At 42.1% G+C, this 17,373-nt stretch overlaps 1 protein-coding gene across 1 annotated transcript; it reads right to left on the bottom strand.

Annotated features, from left to right (window-relative positions):
- Positions 1–12,845: 12,845 nt before the first annotated feature.
- On the bottom strand, positions 12,846–16,310 carry BTG2 (BTG anti-proliferation factor 2). Its single transcript, XM_064733229.1, has 2 exons — positions 16,107–16,310; positions 12,846–13,239 (listed from the first exon to the last, which is right to left on the bottom strand). Exons 1-2 carry the CDS (start codon positions 16,264–16,266, stop codon positions 12,887–12,889), a joined length of 513 nt encoding a protein of 170 aa, XP_064589299.1. The 5' UTR covers positions 16,267–16,310; the 3' UTR covers positions 12,846–12,886.
- Between the last annotated feature and the right edge of the window lie 1,063 nt (positions 16,311–17,373).

The following is a 17,373-nucleotide window of genomic DNA, read 5'->3' as shown; positions in this document are numbered from 1 at the left end:
AAAGGAAGAAACCATTTAATACAGAAAATGGGGGGAGCAAACTAACGAACTTAAGAACACACCACAGCATCGTCCCCCACACGTCCCCAGGGGGATCCCCTCGTTCCCGCTTCCCCGCCCGACTCGCAGCGCCATCGCCATCGCCGGTTTTTTTTTTTGGAATTTTGTCCCTTTTTTGCACTCGGATCCCGGCTCTGATCCCGCCCCAGCATCCCACGAAGGGGACACGGGCAGCTCCTGTCCCAGGGTGGGGTGGGACACGGCAGGGGTGGGGATCGTCCTGCCTTGGACAGGGGGAGATCCCAAACTCGATCCCAAATCCGGGTCTGAATTCCCTGGGAGGAGCATCCTTACAGGGGGATCAGACCCTTTTAACATGGGGAAATCCCAATCCCAAATCCGGGTCTGAACCCCTTGGGAGGAGCATCCTTCCATGGGGATCAGACCCTTTTTCCATGGGGAAATCCCAATCCCAAATCTGGATCTGAACCCACTGAAAGGAACTTCCCTACAGGGGGATCAGACCCTTGTTCCATGGGGAAATCCCAATCCCAAATTCGGGTCTGAACCCCTTGGGAGGAGCTTACTTTCATGGGGATCAGACCCTTTTTCCATAGGGAAATCCTTCCAGGAGGATCAGACCCTTTTTCCATGGGGAAATCTCAATCCCAAATCCCAAATCCGGGTCTGAATTCCCTGGGAGGAGCTTCCTTACAGGGGGATCAGACCCTTTTACATGGGAAATCTCATGGGGATCAGACCCCTTTTCCTTGAGGAAATCCCAATCCCAAATCCAGGTCTGAACCCCCTGGGAGAGCTTACTTTCATGGGGATCGACCCTTTTTCATGGGGAATCCCAATCCAAATTGGATCTGAACCCCTGAAAGGAGATCTTCCGGAAGGATCTCCTTTTTCCATGAGGAAATCCAATCCAAATCAGGTCTGAACCCCTGGGAGGAGCTTCTTCATGGGGATCAGACCCTTTTTCCATGGGGAAATCCCAATCCCAAATCCGGGTCTGAACCCCTGAGGAGGAGCTCTTCCGGTAAAGGGGGGATCAGACCCTTTTTCCATGGGGAAATCCAATCGATCCCAAATTCGGGTCTGAATTCCTGGGAGGAGCTTACTTTCATGGGGATCAGACCCTTTTAACATGGAGAAATCTCGATCCCAAATCCGGGTCTGATACCCACCGAAAGGAACTTCCCTAAGGGATCAGACCTTGTTCCATGGGAAATCCCAAACTCATCCCAAATTCGGGTCTGAATTCCCTGGGAGGAGCTTACTTTCATGGGGATCAGACCCTTTTAACATGGATCCAATCAGGTCTGAACCCACTGAAAGGACTCCTTCCAGAAGGATCAGACCCTTTTTCCATGGGGAAATCTCAATCCAACCTTCTCCCAAATCCGGGTCTGAACCCCTTGGAGGGTTCTCATGGATCAGACCTTTTCCTAGAAATCCAATCCCAATCCAGGTCTACCCCTGGGAGAATTTCCTGGGGGACATCCTTACAGGGAATCAGACCCTTTTTCCATGAGGAATCCCATGGGGATCAGACCCTTTTTCCATAGGGAAATCCTATGGGAATCAGATCCTTTTTCCATGGGGAAATCCCAATCCCAATCCCAAATCCGGGTCTGAATTCCCTGGGAGGAGCATCCTTACAGGGGGATCAGACCCTTTTTCCATGGGGAAATCCCAATCCCAAATCCAGGTCTGAACCCCCTGAAAGGAGCATCCTTCCAGAAGGATCCCCTTTTTCCATGAGGAAATCCCAATCCCAAATTCGGGTCTGAACCCCTTGGGAGGAGCTTACTTTCATGGGGATCAGACCCTTTTTCCATGGGAAATCCATGCGGAATCCCATGGGGATCGGATCCTTTTCCATGAGGAAATCCATGAGGATCAGACCACTTCTCCATGGGGAAATCCCAATCCTAAATCAGGCTGAACCCACTGAAAGGAGCATCCTTCCAGAAGGATCAGACCCTTGTTCCATGGGGAAATCCTATGGGAATCACATCCTTTTTCCATTGGGAAATCCCAATCCCAAATCCAGGTCTGAACCCCCTGGGAGGAGCTTCTTTCCATGGGGATCAGACCCTTTTTCCATGGGGAAATCCCATGGGGATCAGACCATTTCTCCATGGGGAAATCCCAATCCCAAATCCAGGTCTGAACCCCCTGAAAGGAGCATCCTTCCAGAAGGATCAGACCCTTTTTCCATGGGGAAATCCCAAACTCAATCCCAAATTCGGGTCGGAACCCCTTGGAGGAGCATCCTTCCAGGGGGATCAGACCCTTTTTCCATGGGGAAATCCCAATCCCAATCCCAAATCCGGGTCTGAATTCCCTGGGAGGAGCTTCCTTACAGGGGGATCAGAATTACCAGGGGAGAAACCCTAAACGAGAGAAACCCCCCTTGGGATCAGAGGGAAATCCCTGAGGAACAGAGGGATCCCAAACCTTCCTCCCAAACCCCTGGATCAGGGCAGGGTGGGGAAAATCCCGGAGCTGTCACCCCCCGAGCTCAGACATCCCAATGAAAACCCCAAACCCAATCACAGAGCCACGTCGGAATTCCCTAAAAATCCCAAATCCCCCCCAAAAATTCCCCAACTCAGCCCCTCGGGTGGTTGAGTTTGAGGATTGAAGGGGCAGCTGAGTTTTTGGGGGGCTCACCCCGACCCTCTGCGTCGTTCCTGCATGCAAAGACCATTTTTAAAAAACAAAAACCCCAAAAAAATCCCATCAATTCACCAGCATGAACTGTAAACCCCAAAGCCATCAATAAAAACTTTGCAGTGCCTGCATCCAGCGCTTCTCCTCCCGGCCGGGATGGATTTCCAGCCGGAATCCAGGCTGGAATTGCCGTCTAGTGGTTGGTCCGGGTATGGCACGGAATTTTTTTCCCGGGAAAAGGGAAAAATATCCATGGAAAAGGGGGAAATCTCCATGGAAAAGGCTCAGAGGGAGTGGGGAGGGATGGAGGCAACACCGGGGTTTTTTTAGGGGTTTTTTTGGACCCTCCTGGGTTTGGTTGTGGGGATTTTTAGCAGCTGGGCTGGGGGATGGTTGGAAAAGTGGATGGAAAAATAAGGGGAAAATGAATGGGAAAATAAAGGGAAAATGGATGGAAAAATAAGGGAAAATGAATGGGAAAATGGATGGAAAAATAAGGGAAAAATGAATGGGAAAATGGATGGAAAAATAAGGGAAAAATGGATGGAAAAATAAGGGAAAAATGAATGGGAAAATGAATGGGAAAAAAAAAAGGGAAAAATAAGGGAAAATGGATGGAAAAATAAGGGAAAAACAAGGGAAAAATGAATGGAAAAATAAGGGAAACGTGAATGGGAAAATGGATGGAAAAATAAGGGGAAAATGAATGGAAAAATGGATGGAAAAATAAGGGAAAAATGAATGGAAAAATGGATGGAAAAATAAGGGAAAAACAAGGGAAAAATAGGGGGAAATGGATGTAAAAATAAGGGGAAAATGAATGGAAAAATAAGGGGAAAATGGATGGGAAAATAAGGGGAAAATGAATGGGAAAATGGATGGAAAAATAGATGGAAAAATAAGGGGAAAATGAATGGGAAAATGAATGGAAAAATGAATGGAAAAATAAGGGAAAAATGAATGGAAAAATAGGGGGGAAATGAATGGAAAAATAAGGGGAAAATGGATGGGAAAATGGATGGAAAAATAAGGGAAAAACAAGGGAAAAAATGAATGGAAAAATAGGGGGAAAATGGATGGAAAAGTGGATGGGAAAATGAATGGAAAAATAAGGGGAAAATGAATGGGAAAACGGACGGAAAACTAAGGGGAAAATGAATGGAAAAATGGATGGAAAAATAAGGGAAAAATAGGGGGAAAATGAATGGAAAAATAAGGGGACAATGGATGGGAAAATAAGGGGAAAATAGATGGGAAAAAAGGGGAAAATGAATGGGAAAATGAATGGAAAAATAAGGGGGAAATGGATAAAAAAATAAGGGGAAAATAAGGAAAAATGGATGTAAAAATAAGGGGAAAAATGAATGGGAAAATGGATGGAAAAATAAGGGGAAAATGGATGGAAAAATAAGGGAAACATGGATGGAAAAATAGGGGGAAAATGGATGGAAAATGAATTTCCCCCGAGCTCCCAGGAACGAGGCGAAGAATTTTGGGTTGAGATTTTTGTGTTTTTATTAAAGGAACAAAAAACATCAGGGCTGGAAATTGGGGGGATAAAATGATAAAATGTGCTGGAAATCAGGGAACAGCTGATCCAGATCCTCACAGGATTCTGAGCGTTTGCACCAAAAAAGGAGGAAAACAAAATAAAAACCAAAAAAACCAAAATCCCCAAATAATAATAAAAAAAAACAAAAAAAAAACCCCAAAAAAACCCTCTAAAAAAAACCAAAAAAAGAACACAAAAAAATCAACAAAAACCCCAAAATAACCCCCTGAAAAAAAACAAAAAAAACCCTAGCAACAAAAACAAAACAAAATAAAATTCCATCATAAACAAAAAAAACACCCAAAGCCAAAACAAACAAAAAACCCCAAAAGAACCCCCAAAATAAAAATCCCAAAACAAAACAAAAACAACAAAAAAAATCCCTAAACAACCCCCCACAAAAACACAAAAAAAAACCAAAAAACCCAAACAAAAATAAAATACCCTAAAAACAAAAAAACCCCAAAATTAAACAGAACTCCCTCAAAAAAAACCAAAATCCCCAATTAAAAAAAAACAAAGAACCCCAAAACAGCCCCCCCAAAAGCAATAACAAAAAACCCAAAAAATAAAATTCCCTAGCAACAAAAAATAAAACAAAACCCCCTCAATAAAAACCTAACAAAAAAAAGACCCAAAAAATCAGAAAAAAACACCCCAAAATCAATAAAAACCCCAGAACACCCCCAAAAATACAAAAAAAAACCCCAAAAAAATCTCAAGAAAAAAACCAAAACCCCAGCAACAAAAAACAACACAAAAAATTCCAAAACAAACAGAAAAAAACCCAAAAAAACCAAAATAAAACCAAATAAAAAAAAATGAAACAAACCAAAAAACCCCAAAGAAACAAGAAGCAGGTCCTGTTCAACAGTCGATTAAAAATAAAAATTAAAATATAATAATAATAATAATAATAATATAATAATAATATAATAATAAAATAATAATAATAATTATTATTATTATTATTTAATTATATATAATTAAATAATATAATAATAATTATAATTATATAATATTATAATAATATAATTATATATATAATATATATAATATATAATATAAAATATAATATAAATATATATATTATATATATAATATATAATATATAATAATAATATAATTATAATAATAATAATATTAATATTAATATTATTATTATTATTATTATTATTATTATTATTATTATTATTATTATTATTATTATTATTATTATTAATGACAGCAACCCCCTCAAAGACATTTTCTCACAATTCACAGCTTGAAGTGGGTTCTACCCAAATCTGGTTGGTTTTGAAGTTTATTTTAAATTAAAAATAAAAAAATAAAAAATAAAAAATAAAAAATAAAAAATAAAAAATAAAAAATAAAAAATAAAAAATAAAAAAAAAAAAATAAAAAATAAAAAAATAAAAATAAAAAATAAAAAATAAAAAATAAAAAATAAAAAATTAAAAATTAAAAATAAAAAATAAAAAATAAAAAAAAAAAAAAAATAAAACCACCTTGAAGGTGAGGGTGGTTTAGGGTTCCTTTGGTGGGAAAATCCTGGAAATTTTGTGAAAAAAAAAAATTTTTTTTGGAAAAATAAATTTCTCCCATGGAAAATTTCCCATGGAAAAATGGGAAATAATTTGGTTTTTGGGTTAAAATAAAAGCATTGGGATGTGTTTTACTGGGAAATAATTTGATTTTTGGGTTAAAATTAAAGCATTGGGATGTGTTTTACTGGGAAATAATTTGATTTTTGGGTTAAAATTAAAGCATTGGATGTGTTCTGCTGGGAAATAATTTGATTTTTGGGTTAAAATTAAAGTATTGGGATGTGTTTTACTGGGAAATAATTTGATTTTTTATTTTGTTTTTGGGTTAAAATTAAAGGACAGGGATGTGTTTTATTGGGAAATAATTTGGTTTTTGGGTTAAAATAAAAGCATTGGGATGTGTTTTACTGGGAAATAATTTGATTTTTTTGGTTTTTTTTGGGTTAAAATTAAAGCCCTGGGATGTGTTTTATTGGGAAATAATTTGATTTTTGGGTTAAAATTAAAGCATTGGGATGTGTTTTACTGGGAAATAATTTGGTTTTTTTGGTTTTTTTGGGTTAAAATTAAAGCATTGGATGTGTTTTACTGGGAAATAATTTGATTTTTGGGTTAAAATTAAAGCCCTGGAATGTGTTTTATTGGGAAATAATTTGGGTTTTTTGGGTTAAAATTAAAGCCCTGGGATTTGTTTTGCTGGGAAATAATTTGATTTTTTTTTTGATTTTTGGGTTAAAATTAAAGCATTGGGATGTGTTTTACTGGGAAATAATTTGATTTTTGGGTTAAAATTAAAGCCCTGGAATGTGTTTTATTGGGAAATAATTTGATTTTTTTTTGTTTTTTGGGTTAAAATAAAAGCATTGGGATGTGTTTTATTGGGAAATAATTTGTTTTTTTTGGGTTTTTTGGGTTAAAATTAAAGCATTGGGATGTGTTTTATTGGGAAATAATTTGATTTTTTTGGGGTTTTGGGTTAAAATAAAAGCATTGGGATGTGTTTTATTGGGAAATAATTTGATTTTTTTTGGTTTTTGGGTTAAAATTAAAGCCCTGGGATGTGTTTTGCTGGGAAATAATTTGATTTTTTGGGTTTTTTGGCTGTGGGTGAGGTTCAGTTATTGCACAATGAAAATTCCCCTCAGAGCTTCCTTCCTGCTCTGCTGACGTGGAAATTCCAGTGAAGGGGGAAGTGATGCAAGCACAGACAAACTGATATTGAAATAAAAATAAAAATAAAAATATTTGAGAATTTAAGCTGATTTTTCAGTTTTGGACTTGCAAAAAAAGGGAAAAAAATCTGAATTTTAGAAAGGGGAAGAGAAGTGATGCAACTCCAAACTCTGATCTCAGGCACAAACAACATTAGGAAAAAAACCCCATTAAATGACATTTAAAAAATATAAATATTTGAGAATTGAGGTTGATTTTTCAGTTTTGGACTTGCAAAAAAAACCCCAAAAATCTGAATTTTAGAAGGGGGAGAAAATCCAATGAAGAGGGAATGGCGCAACTCCAGAGTGCTCTGATCTGACTGACAAATGTCATTTTTATTTTTTTATTTCCATTTAAAAAATAGAAATATTTGAGAATTGAGGCTGATTTTTCAATTAGGGACTTGCAAAAAAAGGGAAAAAATCTGAATTTTAGAAGGGGGAGAAAATCCAGATGCAACTCCAGACTCTGCTCTGATCTCCTTAAGCACAAACAACCTGACATTTAAATAAAAATATAAATATAAATATAAATATTTGAGAATTGAGGTTGATTTTCCCATTTTGGACTTGCAAAAAAAACCCCAAAAATCTGAATTTTAGAAAGGGGAAGAGAAGTGATGCAACTCCAAACTCTGATCTCAGGCACAAACAACATTAGAGAAAAAAACCCCATTAAATGACATTTAAAAAATATAAATATTTGAGAATTGAGGCTGATTTTCCAATTCTGGACTTGCAAAAAAAAGGAAAAAAATCTGAATTTTAGAAGGGGGAGAAAATCCAGATGCAACTCCAGACTCTGCTCTGATCTCCTTAAGCACAAACAACCTGACATTTAAATAAAAATATAAATATAAATATTTGAGAATTGAGGCTGATTTTCCAATTAGGGACTAGCAAAAAAAACCCAAAAATTCTGAATTTTAGAAGGGGGAAGAGAAGTGATGCAACTCCAAACTCTGCTCTCAGGCACAAACAACATTAGGAAAAAAAAACCATTAAATGACATTTAAATAAAAATATAAATATTTGAGAATTGAGGCTGATTTTTCAATTTTGGACTTGCAAAAAAAAGGGAAAAAATCTGAATTTTAGAAGGGGAAGAAAATCCAATGAAGAGGGAATGGTGCAACTCCAGAGTGCTCTGATCTGACTGACAAATGTCATTTTTATTTTTTTATTTCCATTAAAAAAATAGAAATATTTGAGAATTGAGGCTGATTTTTCAATTAGGGACTTGCAAAAAAAGGGAAAAAATCTGAATTTTAGAAGGGGGAGAAAATCCAGATGCAACTCCAGACTCTGCTCTGATCTCCTTAAGCACAAACAACCTGACATTTAAATATAAATATAAATATTTGAGAATTGAGGTTGATTTTCCCATTTTGGACTTGCAAAAAAAACCCCAAAAATCTGAATTTTAGAAGGGGGAAGAGAAGTGATGCAACTCCAAACTCTGATCTCAGGCACAAACAACATTAGGAAAAAAAACCATTAAATGATATTTAAAAAATATAAATATTTGAGAATTGAGGTTGATTTTCCAGTTTTGGACTTGCAAAAAAACCCCAAAAATCTGAATTTTAGAAGGGGGAAGAAAATCCAATGAAGAGGGAATGGTGCAACTCCAGAGTGCTCTGATCTGACTGACAAATGTCATTTTTATTGTTTTATTTCCATTAAAAAAATATAAATATTTGAGAATTGAGGCTTATTTTCCCATTTTGGACTTGCAAAAAATCCCCAAAAATCTGAATTTTAGAAAGGGGAAGAGAATCCAGAAAAGACAGAAGGATGCGACTTCAGAGTGCTCTGATCTCCTTAAGCACAAACAACCTGACATTTAAATAAAAATATAAATATAAATATTTGAGAATTGAGGTTGATTTTCCAATTTTGGACTTGCAAAAAAACCCCAAAAATCTGAATTTTAGAAAGGGGAAGAGAAGTGATGCAACTCCAAACTCTGATCTCAGGCACAAACAACATTAGGAAAAAAACCCCATTAAATGACATTTTAAAAATATAAATATTTGAGAATTTAAGCTGATTTTTCAATTTTGGACTTGCAAAAAAAAGGAAAAAAATCTGAATTTTTAGAAGGGGAAGAAAATCCAGTGAAGAGGGAATGGTGCAGCTCCAGAGTGTTCTGATCTGACTGACAAATGTCATTTTTATTTTTTTATTTCCATTAAAAAAATAGAAATATTTGAGAATTGAGGCTGATTTTCCAATTTTGGACTTGCAAAAAAAGGGAAAAAATCTGAATTTTAGAAGGGGGAGAAAATCCAGATGCAACTCCAGACTCTGCTCTGATCTCCTTAAGCACAAACAACCTGACATTTAAATAAAAATATAAATATAAATATTTGAGCATTGAGGTTGATTTTCCAGTTGTGAACTTGCAAAAATAAATCTGAATTTTCCAAGGCAGGGCTGGGTCGCTGAGCTGGATAATTTGATTTATTTCAGAGAAAAAAAAAATCCAGGAAGTTTTGCAACAACCAAAATCCAAATTTCTCCATGGCGGGGTGGGAAAAGGGGAAAGGATTTGGGATTTCACTCTTCCCAAAATCCCAATATTTAGGGCATTTAAATTTGGGATTTAAAGGTGAAATCCTAAATAAAATCCATTTAAAGGTGTTTGTAATGCTCATTGCCAGCATCAAATGGGGTTTAGGATCTTTAGGTGCCAATAAAAATATATTATAAAATATATTAAATAATATAATGCCAATAAATTTGGGATTTAAAGGTGAAATCCTAAATAAAATCCATTTAAAGGAGAAATCCTAGAAAAACCCTTTTTTTTTTGTAATGCTCATTGCCAGCATCAAATGGGGTTTAGGGCATTTAGGTGCTAATAAAAATATATTATAAAATATATTAAATAATATAATGCCAATAAATTTGGGATTTAAAGGTGAAATCCTAAATAAAATCCATTTAAAGGTGAAATCCTAGAAAAACCCTTTTAAGGTGTTTGTAATGCTCATTGCCAGCATCAAATGGGGTTTAGGGCATTTAGGTGCCAATAAAAATATATTATAAAATATATTAAATAATATAATGCCAATAAATTTGGGATTTAAAGGTGAAATCCTAAATAAAATCCATTTAAAGGTGAAATCCTAAATAAAATCCATTTAAAGGTGTTTGTAATGCTCATTGCCAGCATCAAATGGGGTTTAGGATCTTTAGGTGCTAATAAAAATATATTATAAAATATATTAAATAATATAATGCCAATAAATTTGGGATTTAAAGGTGAAATCCTAAATAAAATCCATTTAAAGGTGAAATCCTAGAAAAATCCTTTTTTTTTTTTGTAATGCTCATTGCCAGCATCAAATGGGGTGCCAATAAAAATATATTATAAAATTTATTAAATAATATAATGCCAATAAATTTGGGAGTTAAAGGTGAAATCCTAAAAAAAAAACCATTTTAAGGTGTTTGTAATGCTCATTGCCAGCATCAAATGGGGTTTAGGGCATTTAGGTGCTAATAAAAATATATTATAAAATATATTAAATATTATAATGCCAATAAATTTGGGAGTTAAAGGTGAAATCCTAAAAAAAATCCATTTAAAGGTGAAATCCTAAATAAAATCAATTTAAATGCAGGGGTTTGGTGCATCAGTGTATTAGCCATTAGTGCATAAATTTGAGGATTTAAGGTGAACCCTAAATAAAACCATTTAAGTGTTGTAATGTATTGTAATGTATGGTTAGGCATTAGGTGCCAATAAATTTGGGATTTAAAGGTGAAATCCTAAATAAAATCCATTTAAAGGTGAAATCCTAAATAAAATCCATTTAAAGGTGAAATCCTAAAAAAAAAAAACATTTTAAGGTGTTTGTAATGCTCATTGCCAGCATCAAATGCTCATGGGGTTTAGGGCATTTAGGTGCTAATAAAATTATATTATAAAATACATTAAATAATATAATGCCAATAAATTTGGGATTTAAAGAAAAATCCTAAAAAAACAATTTTAAAGGTGTTTGTAATGCTCACTGCCAGCATCAAATGGGGTTTAGGGCATTTAGGTGCTAATAAAAATATATTATAAAATATATTAAATATTATAATGCCAATAAATTTGGGAGTTAAAGGTGAAATCCTAAATAAAATCCATTTAAAGGTGTTTGTAATGCTCATTGCCAGCATCAAATGGGGTTTAGGGCATTTAGGTGATAATAAAAATATATTATAAAATATATATTAAAATGTTATATAATGCCAATAAATTTGGATTAAAGGTGAAATCCTAAATAAAATCCATTTAAAGGTGTTTGTAATGCTCATTGCCAGCATCAAATGGGGTTTAGGGCATTTAGGTGCAATGAAATTTGGGATTTAAAGGTGAAATCCTAAATAAAATCCATTTAAAGATTGTCAGTGGTGTTTGTAGCTCCTTCCCAAAATCAAGATGGGATTTAGGATTTTTAGCTGCCATTAAATTTGGGGTTTCAGGGCCAAATCCCAAAAGGAAACGCAGAGAGCAGGAATTGAAAATTGTGCAAAAAGTTCTGTATTGGACCCAAATCCCTTCTCCAAACACCCCCAGAGAGTGGGGAGAGCCCCCCAAAAATGCAGATTTTTGAGGGGAAAAGGCACCAAAAAGGGGGTGACAAAAACCAACCCTGCAGGACAAGGAGGGGACACAGAGAGGTGGCAGCAGCACGATGGGGACACAGAGGGGACAAAAATCCACAGCTGGTCCAGGGTGGTGGCAGCAGCAGGAATGTGCCCTCAGTGCCACCCTCAGGTGTCCCTGCCCTGCTCCAGGTGAGCCCTGCCAGGGGTGGGGACAGGAAATCCCAATGTCCCCAATGTCCCCAATGTCCCCAATGTCCCCAATGTCACCCAACAGGGCAGGGCAGAGCTGCAGCACATCCAGCAGGGTGACCTCAATGTCCCCAATGTCCCCAGCCCTGAGTGACACCAAATTTAGGTCCCAAATCTCCACCTGGAGATGCAGCAGAGCAAAAGTGACAGCAGGGTGGTGACAAGGTGACATGGCAGCCAAAGTGGCTTCACCCCCTCATCCCCAGGTGAGCAGCCCCAAAATCATCATCCAGCATTAAATTTGGCAGATTTCAGCTTCACAATAATGATACAAAAGAGAAATTCACAAGTTTGCAACAGCTTTAGAAACGGTCTGGGGTGGTGGCAGCAGCAGGAATGTCCCCTCAGTGCCACCAAGGTCACTTTGGGGACACCCCCAGGTGTCCCTGCCCTGCTCCAGGTGAGCCCTGCCAGGGGTTGGGACAGGAAATCCCAATGTCCCCAATGTCACCCAACAGGGCAGAGCTGCTGCACATCCAGCAGGGTGACCTCAATGTCCCCAATGTCCCCAGCCCTGAGTGACACCAAACCCAGGCCCCAAACCCAGCACTGCCACACCTGGAGATGCAGCACCAGCAGCAAAGGTGACAAGCAAGGTGACAAAGCAGCCACACTGCCCAAAGTGGCTTCACCCCCTCATTCCCCATTCCAAAGCCAGCCCCAAAGTCATCCTCAGGCAGATCTCAGTTTCACAAGAACCACAATAATCATACACAAAAACAGAAACTCACAAGCTCGCACCAGCTTTAGAAAAGGCACCTGGGGCGTCGCCTGGGCTCAGAGCGACGCCCGAAATTTTAATTTTGGATTTTCTGGAGGTTTTGTTTTTTTTTTTAAAAAATATAAATAAGCTCTTCATCTTAAAAATAGATCCTCAGCTTGAGGTATTACAGTAGCCTGTGTCTCGGCAGTGTAAGGACAAGGAGGAGCAAAAAAAAAAAAAAATTTTTTTTTTCTTTTTGTCGTGTTTTGTGGTGGGGACGGGGGGGGTTTTTTGGTTTTGTTTTTTTTTTGTTTGTTTGTTTTTTTTAACTGGAGACAGTCATGATGTAGTTTTTGGAAGGGCTGCTACGGCCCAGCATCATCTGGTTCTTGCAGGTGAGCATCCCTCCGTAGGTGGGGTGGTGGTGGGGAGGAGGAGGCTTGGCCGCCTGGTAGAGGACGCAGATGGAGCCGTCCTCGCCGATCCTGTACGAGACCTCGTAGGGATCCACCCAGAGCGTGAGCTCGCGGGGCAGCAGCTGCAGCAGCTGGGGCACGGCCAGCCCGCCCTGCCCCGCCGCCCGGCTCAGCAGAGGGTCCAGCCGCTGGTTGATGCGGATGCAGCGGTAGCCGGAGCCTTTGGAGGGCTTCTCGGGGAACCAGTGGTGTCTGTAGTGCTCTGGGGAGGGAAAAACGGCTGTGAGAAAGGATATCCCAAAGGTAGATGGGGTTTAGATACCACTAAATTTGGGGTTTGAAGGCAAAATCCTAAAGAAAACCCTTTTTTCTCAATGGTGTTTGTAGTGCTCTGGGGAAAGAAAAACACCTGTGAGCAGGGATATTCTGAAAGTAAGTGGAGTTTAGAGCCTTTATCTCCCACTAAATTTGGGGTTTAAAGGCAAAATCCTAAAGAAAACCCTTTTTTCTCAATGGTGTCTGTAGTGCTCTGGGAAAAGAAAATCGGCTGTGAGAAAGGATTTCCTGAAAGTAGGTGGGGTTTAGGGCACTTAGATACCACTAAATTTGGGGTTTGAAGGCCAAATCCTAAAGAAAACCCTTTTTTCTCAATGGTGTCTGTAGTGCTCCAGGGAGGGGAAAAAGAGCTGTGAGACAAGATATCCCAAAGGTAGATGGGGTTTAGGGCACTAAGATAGCACTAAATTTGGAGTTTAAAGGCAAAATCCTAAAGAAAGCTCTTTGAAGAGATGTGAGAAAGGATATCCCAAAAGTAAATGGGGGTGAGGGCACTTGGGTACCACTAAATTTGGGGTTTAAAGGTGAAATCCTAAAGAAAACCCTTTTTTCTTAATGGTGTCTGTAGTGCTCCAGGGAGGGGAAAAACACCTGTGAGAAAGCATTTCCTGAAAGTAGGTGGGGTTTAGGGCACTTAGATATCACTAAATTTGGGTTTGAAGGTGAAATCCTAAAGAAAGCTCTTTTGAAGAGATGTGAGAAAGGATATCCCAAAAGTAAATGGGGGTTAGGGCACTTGGGTACCACTAAATTTGGGGTTTAAAGGTGAAATCCTAAACAATGCCCTTTGGAGGGCTTCTCGGGGAACCAGTGGTGTCTGTAGTGCTCTGGGAAAAGAAAATCGGCTGTGAGAAAAGATATCCCAAAGGTAGATGGGGTTTAGGGCACTTAGATACCACTAAATTTGGAGTTTAAAGGCAAAATCCTAAGGAAAACCCTTTTTTCTCAATGGTGTCTGTAGTGCTCTGGGAAAAGAAAAATACCTGTTGGCAGGGATATCCTGACAGGAGGTGGGGTTTAGGGCACTTGGGTACTACTAAATTTGGGGTTTGAAGGTGAAATCCTAAAGAAAACCCTTTTGAAGAGATGTGAGAAAGGATATCCCAAAAGCAGGTGGGACTTAAATTCAGGGTTTAAAGGTGAAATTCTAAACAAAGCCCTTTGAAGGGTTTCTCAGGGAACCAGTGGTGTCTGTAGTGCTCTGGGGAGGGAAAAGAGATGTGAGAAAAGACACCCCAAAAGCAGGTGGGGTTTAGGCGCCACTAAATTTGGGATTTAAGGGCCAAATCCTAAAGAAAACCCAGTGAGAAATGGTGTCCCAGGAAAGGCTCCTTCCCAGCAGGCAGGTGGGGTTTAGGCCCTTTAGCTGCCACTAAATTTGGGGTTTAAAGGCCAAATCCTAAAGAAAACCCTTTGCAGGGTTTTGCAGTGGTGTCTGTAGTGCTCCCTCCCAGCAGGCAGGTGGGGTTTAGGGCCCTTAGACACCAGCAAATTCAGGGTTTAAAGGTGAAATCCTAAGAAAAACCCTTTAAAGGGTTCCTCAGGGAACCAGCGCTGTCTGCAGTGCTCCCTCCCAGCAGGCAGGTGGGGTTCAGAGCCTTCAGCTCTCACCAAATTCAGGGTTTAAAACCCAAATCCCAACAAACACCCGGGCAGAGCCTCCCTGAACGCCGGGAGCACAAAAGGAACCGGGCAGGGCAGGAAATTAAACCGGGCAGAGCAGGAAATAAAAACTGTGCCAAGAGTTCGGTACCAAAAGTTTGGCACCCAAATCCCTTTTCCAAGGGTGGCAGGGAGAGGGAAGCACTGGGCACCCCAAATGCTGCTCTTCCACCCCAAAAACCCCACCAGGACAATGCCAGGGGCTGTGGGGGCAGATAGGGCACCCCAAAGCTGCCCCATCCCACAGCTCTGCCCTCGGCTGTCCCTTATCACAGCCCGGCCACCCCTCCTGGGGCTGATAAGAGCCCCGGGCCGGAGGGAGGGACACGGGCGGTGACAGCGGCAGCGACCGGGCAGCACTGGGGACATCGCCGGGAGCGGCGCTGGGATGGGACAAAGGGACACAAAGGGACAGATGGCAGCGAGAGTGGCACGGGACAGACCCGAGAGGACACGGGGGCACTCGGGAAGGGACACCCGGTCCTGGAGGGGACACGGGGGGGGTCCCCGAGGGGACACCAGGTCCCGGGAGCGACATGGAGGGGACATCAGGTCCTGGAAGGAACACAGGAGGCACCCGGTCCTGGATGGGACACGGGGGCACTCGGGAGGGGACAGCCGGTCCTGGAGGGGAGCGACACGGAAAAGGACATCAGGTCCTGGAAGGAACATCGGGGCCACTCGGGAGGGCACAGCAGGACCCAGCAGTGACACCGGGAGCACTCGGGAGGGGACACCCGGTCCCGGAGGGGACACGGGAGCCACGTCCCGAGGCTAAGACGGGAGGGACACCAGGTCCTCGAAGCAACAACTGGGGGGTACTCGGGACGGCCACCAGGTCCTGGAAGGAGCACAGGGGGCACTAAAAGGGACAGCAGGTCCTGGAAGGAGCACAGACGGCACTAAAAGGGACAGCAGGTCCTGGAAGGAGCACAGGGGGCACTCGGTATGGCCACCAAGTCCCGGAAGGAGCACAGACGGCACTAAAAGCGACACCAGCTCCTCGCACCACCATGGCGGGCACTCAAAGGGCCACCAGGTCCCGGAAGGCACACGGGGGAAACACTCCAGTGTCCCCCTGGCCCCGAGGGCCACCAGCGGGCTCTGTCACCGCCCTCGCCCCGAGCTCACCTGTGAGCGCCTCCCGCAGCGCCCCGCTGAAGACCTGCAGCTGCTGCTCGCTGACGCAGCCCCGCGTCCGCAGCAGGCCGGACACGAAGCCCACGGCGGCGGCGATCTCGGGCACCATGTCGGCCCGGGGCCCGCGGCGCTGGCTGTGGCGCTGGCTCATCCCGGCGGGGACGCGGCGACACCCGCGACCTTCTCGGCGGCTCCGCGGCGCTCGGACTGGCGGCCGCTAGCACTGCGGGCGGTTTATATAGGGCGGCTCGCGCGCGACGTCACGGCGCGGCCTCGGCGTTCCATTGGCCGCGCCACATGCAAATGAGGGAATGCAAATGGAGCGGTATGGTAATAGCGGCTGAGCTCAGCGCGGTGACGTCACAGCGCGCGGGGGTGGAGGGGGGGGCCGTTACCGGGGGAGGATCGGGGGGACCGGGGGGGGACAGAGGGACACAAGGACAGGGGGACAGGGATAGGGACAGGACAGGAACAGGGACAGAGGGACACAAGGACAGGGGACAGGGACAGAGGGACACAGGACAGGGGGACAGGGATAGGGGGACACGGATAGGGACAGGACAGGGGGACAGGGATGGGGGGACAGGGACAGGGGGACAGGACAGGAACAGGGATAGAGGGACACAAGGACAGGGGGACAGGACACGGGGACAGGGGCAGAGGGACACAGGGACAGGGGGACAGGGATAGAGGGACAAAGGGACAGGGGGACAGGGATAGGGGGACAGAGGGACACAGGGACAGAGGGACAGGGAGAGGAACACAGGATAGGGACAGGGGGACAGGGACACAGGGACAGGACAGGGATAAAGGGACAGCGGGACAGGGTAAAAGGACAGGACAGGGATAGGGACACAGGGACAGGGACAAGATAGGGACAGGGACAGGGACAGAGGGACAGGACAGGAACAGGGATAGAGGGACACAAGGACAGGGGGATAGGACTGGGACAGGGGGACAGGGAGAGGGACAGGACACGGGGACAGGGACAGAGGGACACAGGGACAGGGGGACAGGGACAGGGGGACAGGGACAGGGACAGGGGGACACAGGGACAGAGGGACAGGGATAGGAACACAGGATAGGGACAGGGGACAGGGGGACAGGGATAAAGGGACAGGGGGACAGGGATAGGGGGACAGAGGGACACAGGGACAGAGAGGGACAAGGGACAGGGATAGGAACACAGGATAGGGACAGGGGGACAGGGACACAGGGACAGGACAGGGATAAAGGGACAGGGGGACAGGGTAAAAGG

The sequence above is a fragment of the Zonotrichia leucophrys genome, chromosome 26, assembly GCF_028769735.1.
Source record: "Zonotrichia leucophrys gambelii isolate GWCS_2022_RI chromosome 26, RI_Zleu_2.0, whole genome shotgun sequence".
In the NCBI taxonomy this organism is placed as follows: Eukaryota; Metazoa; Chordata; class Aves; order Passeriformes; family Passerellidae; genus Zonotrichia; species Zonotrichia leucophrys.
The sequence above is the reverse complement of the archived record's forward strand: the minus strand, read 5'-3'. Positions and strand labels throughout refer to the sequence as shown.

Coding starts and splice junctions, on each gene's coding strand:
- BTG2 (XM_064733229.1), bottom strand. CDS start 16,266: ATGAGCCAGCGCCACAGCCAGCGCCGCGGGCCCCGGGCCGACATGGTG. Junction 13,240..16,106: donor GCTGCGGGAGGCGCTCACAG/GTGAGCTCGGGG, acceptor TTCCCTCCCCAG/AGCACTACAGACACCACTGG.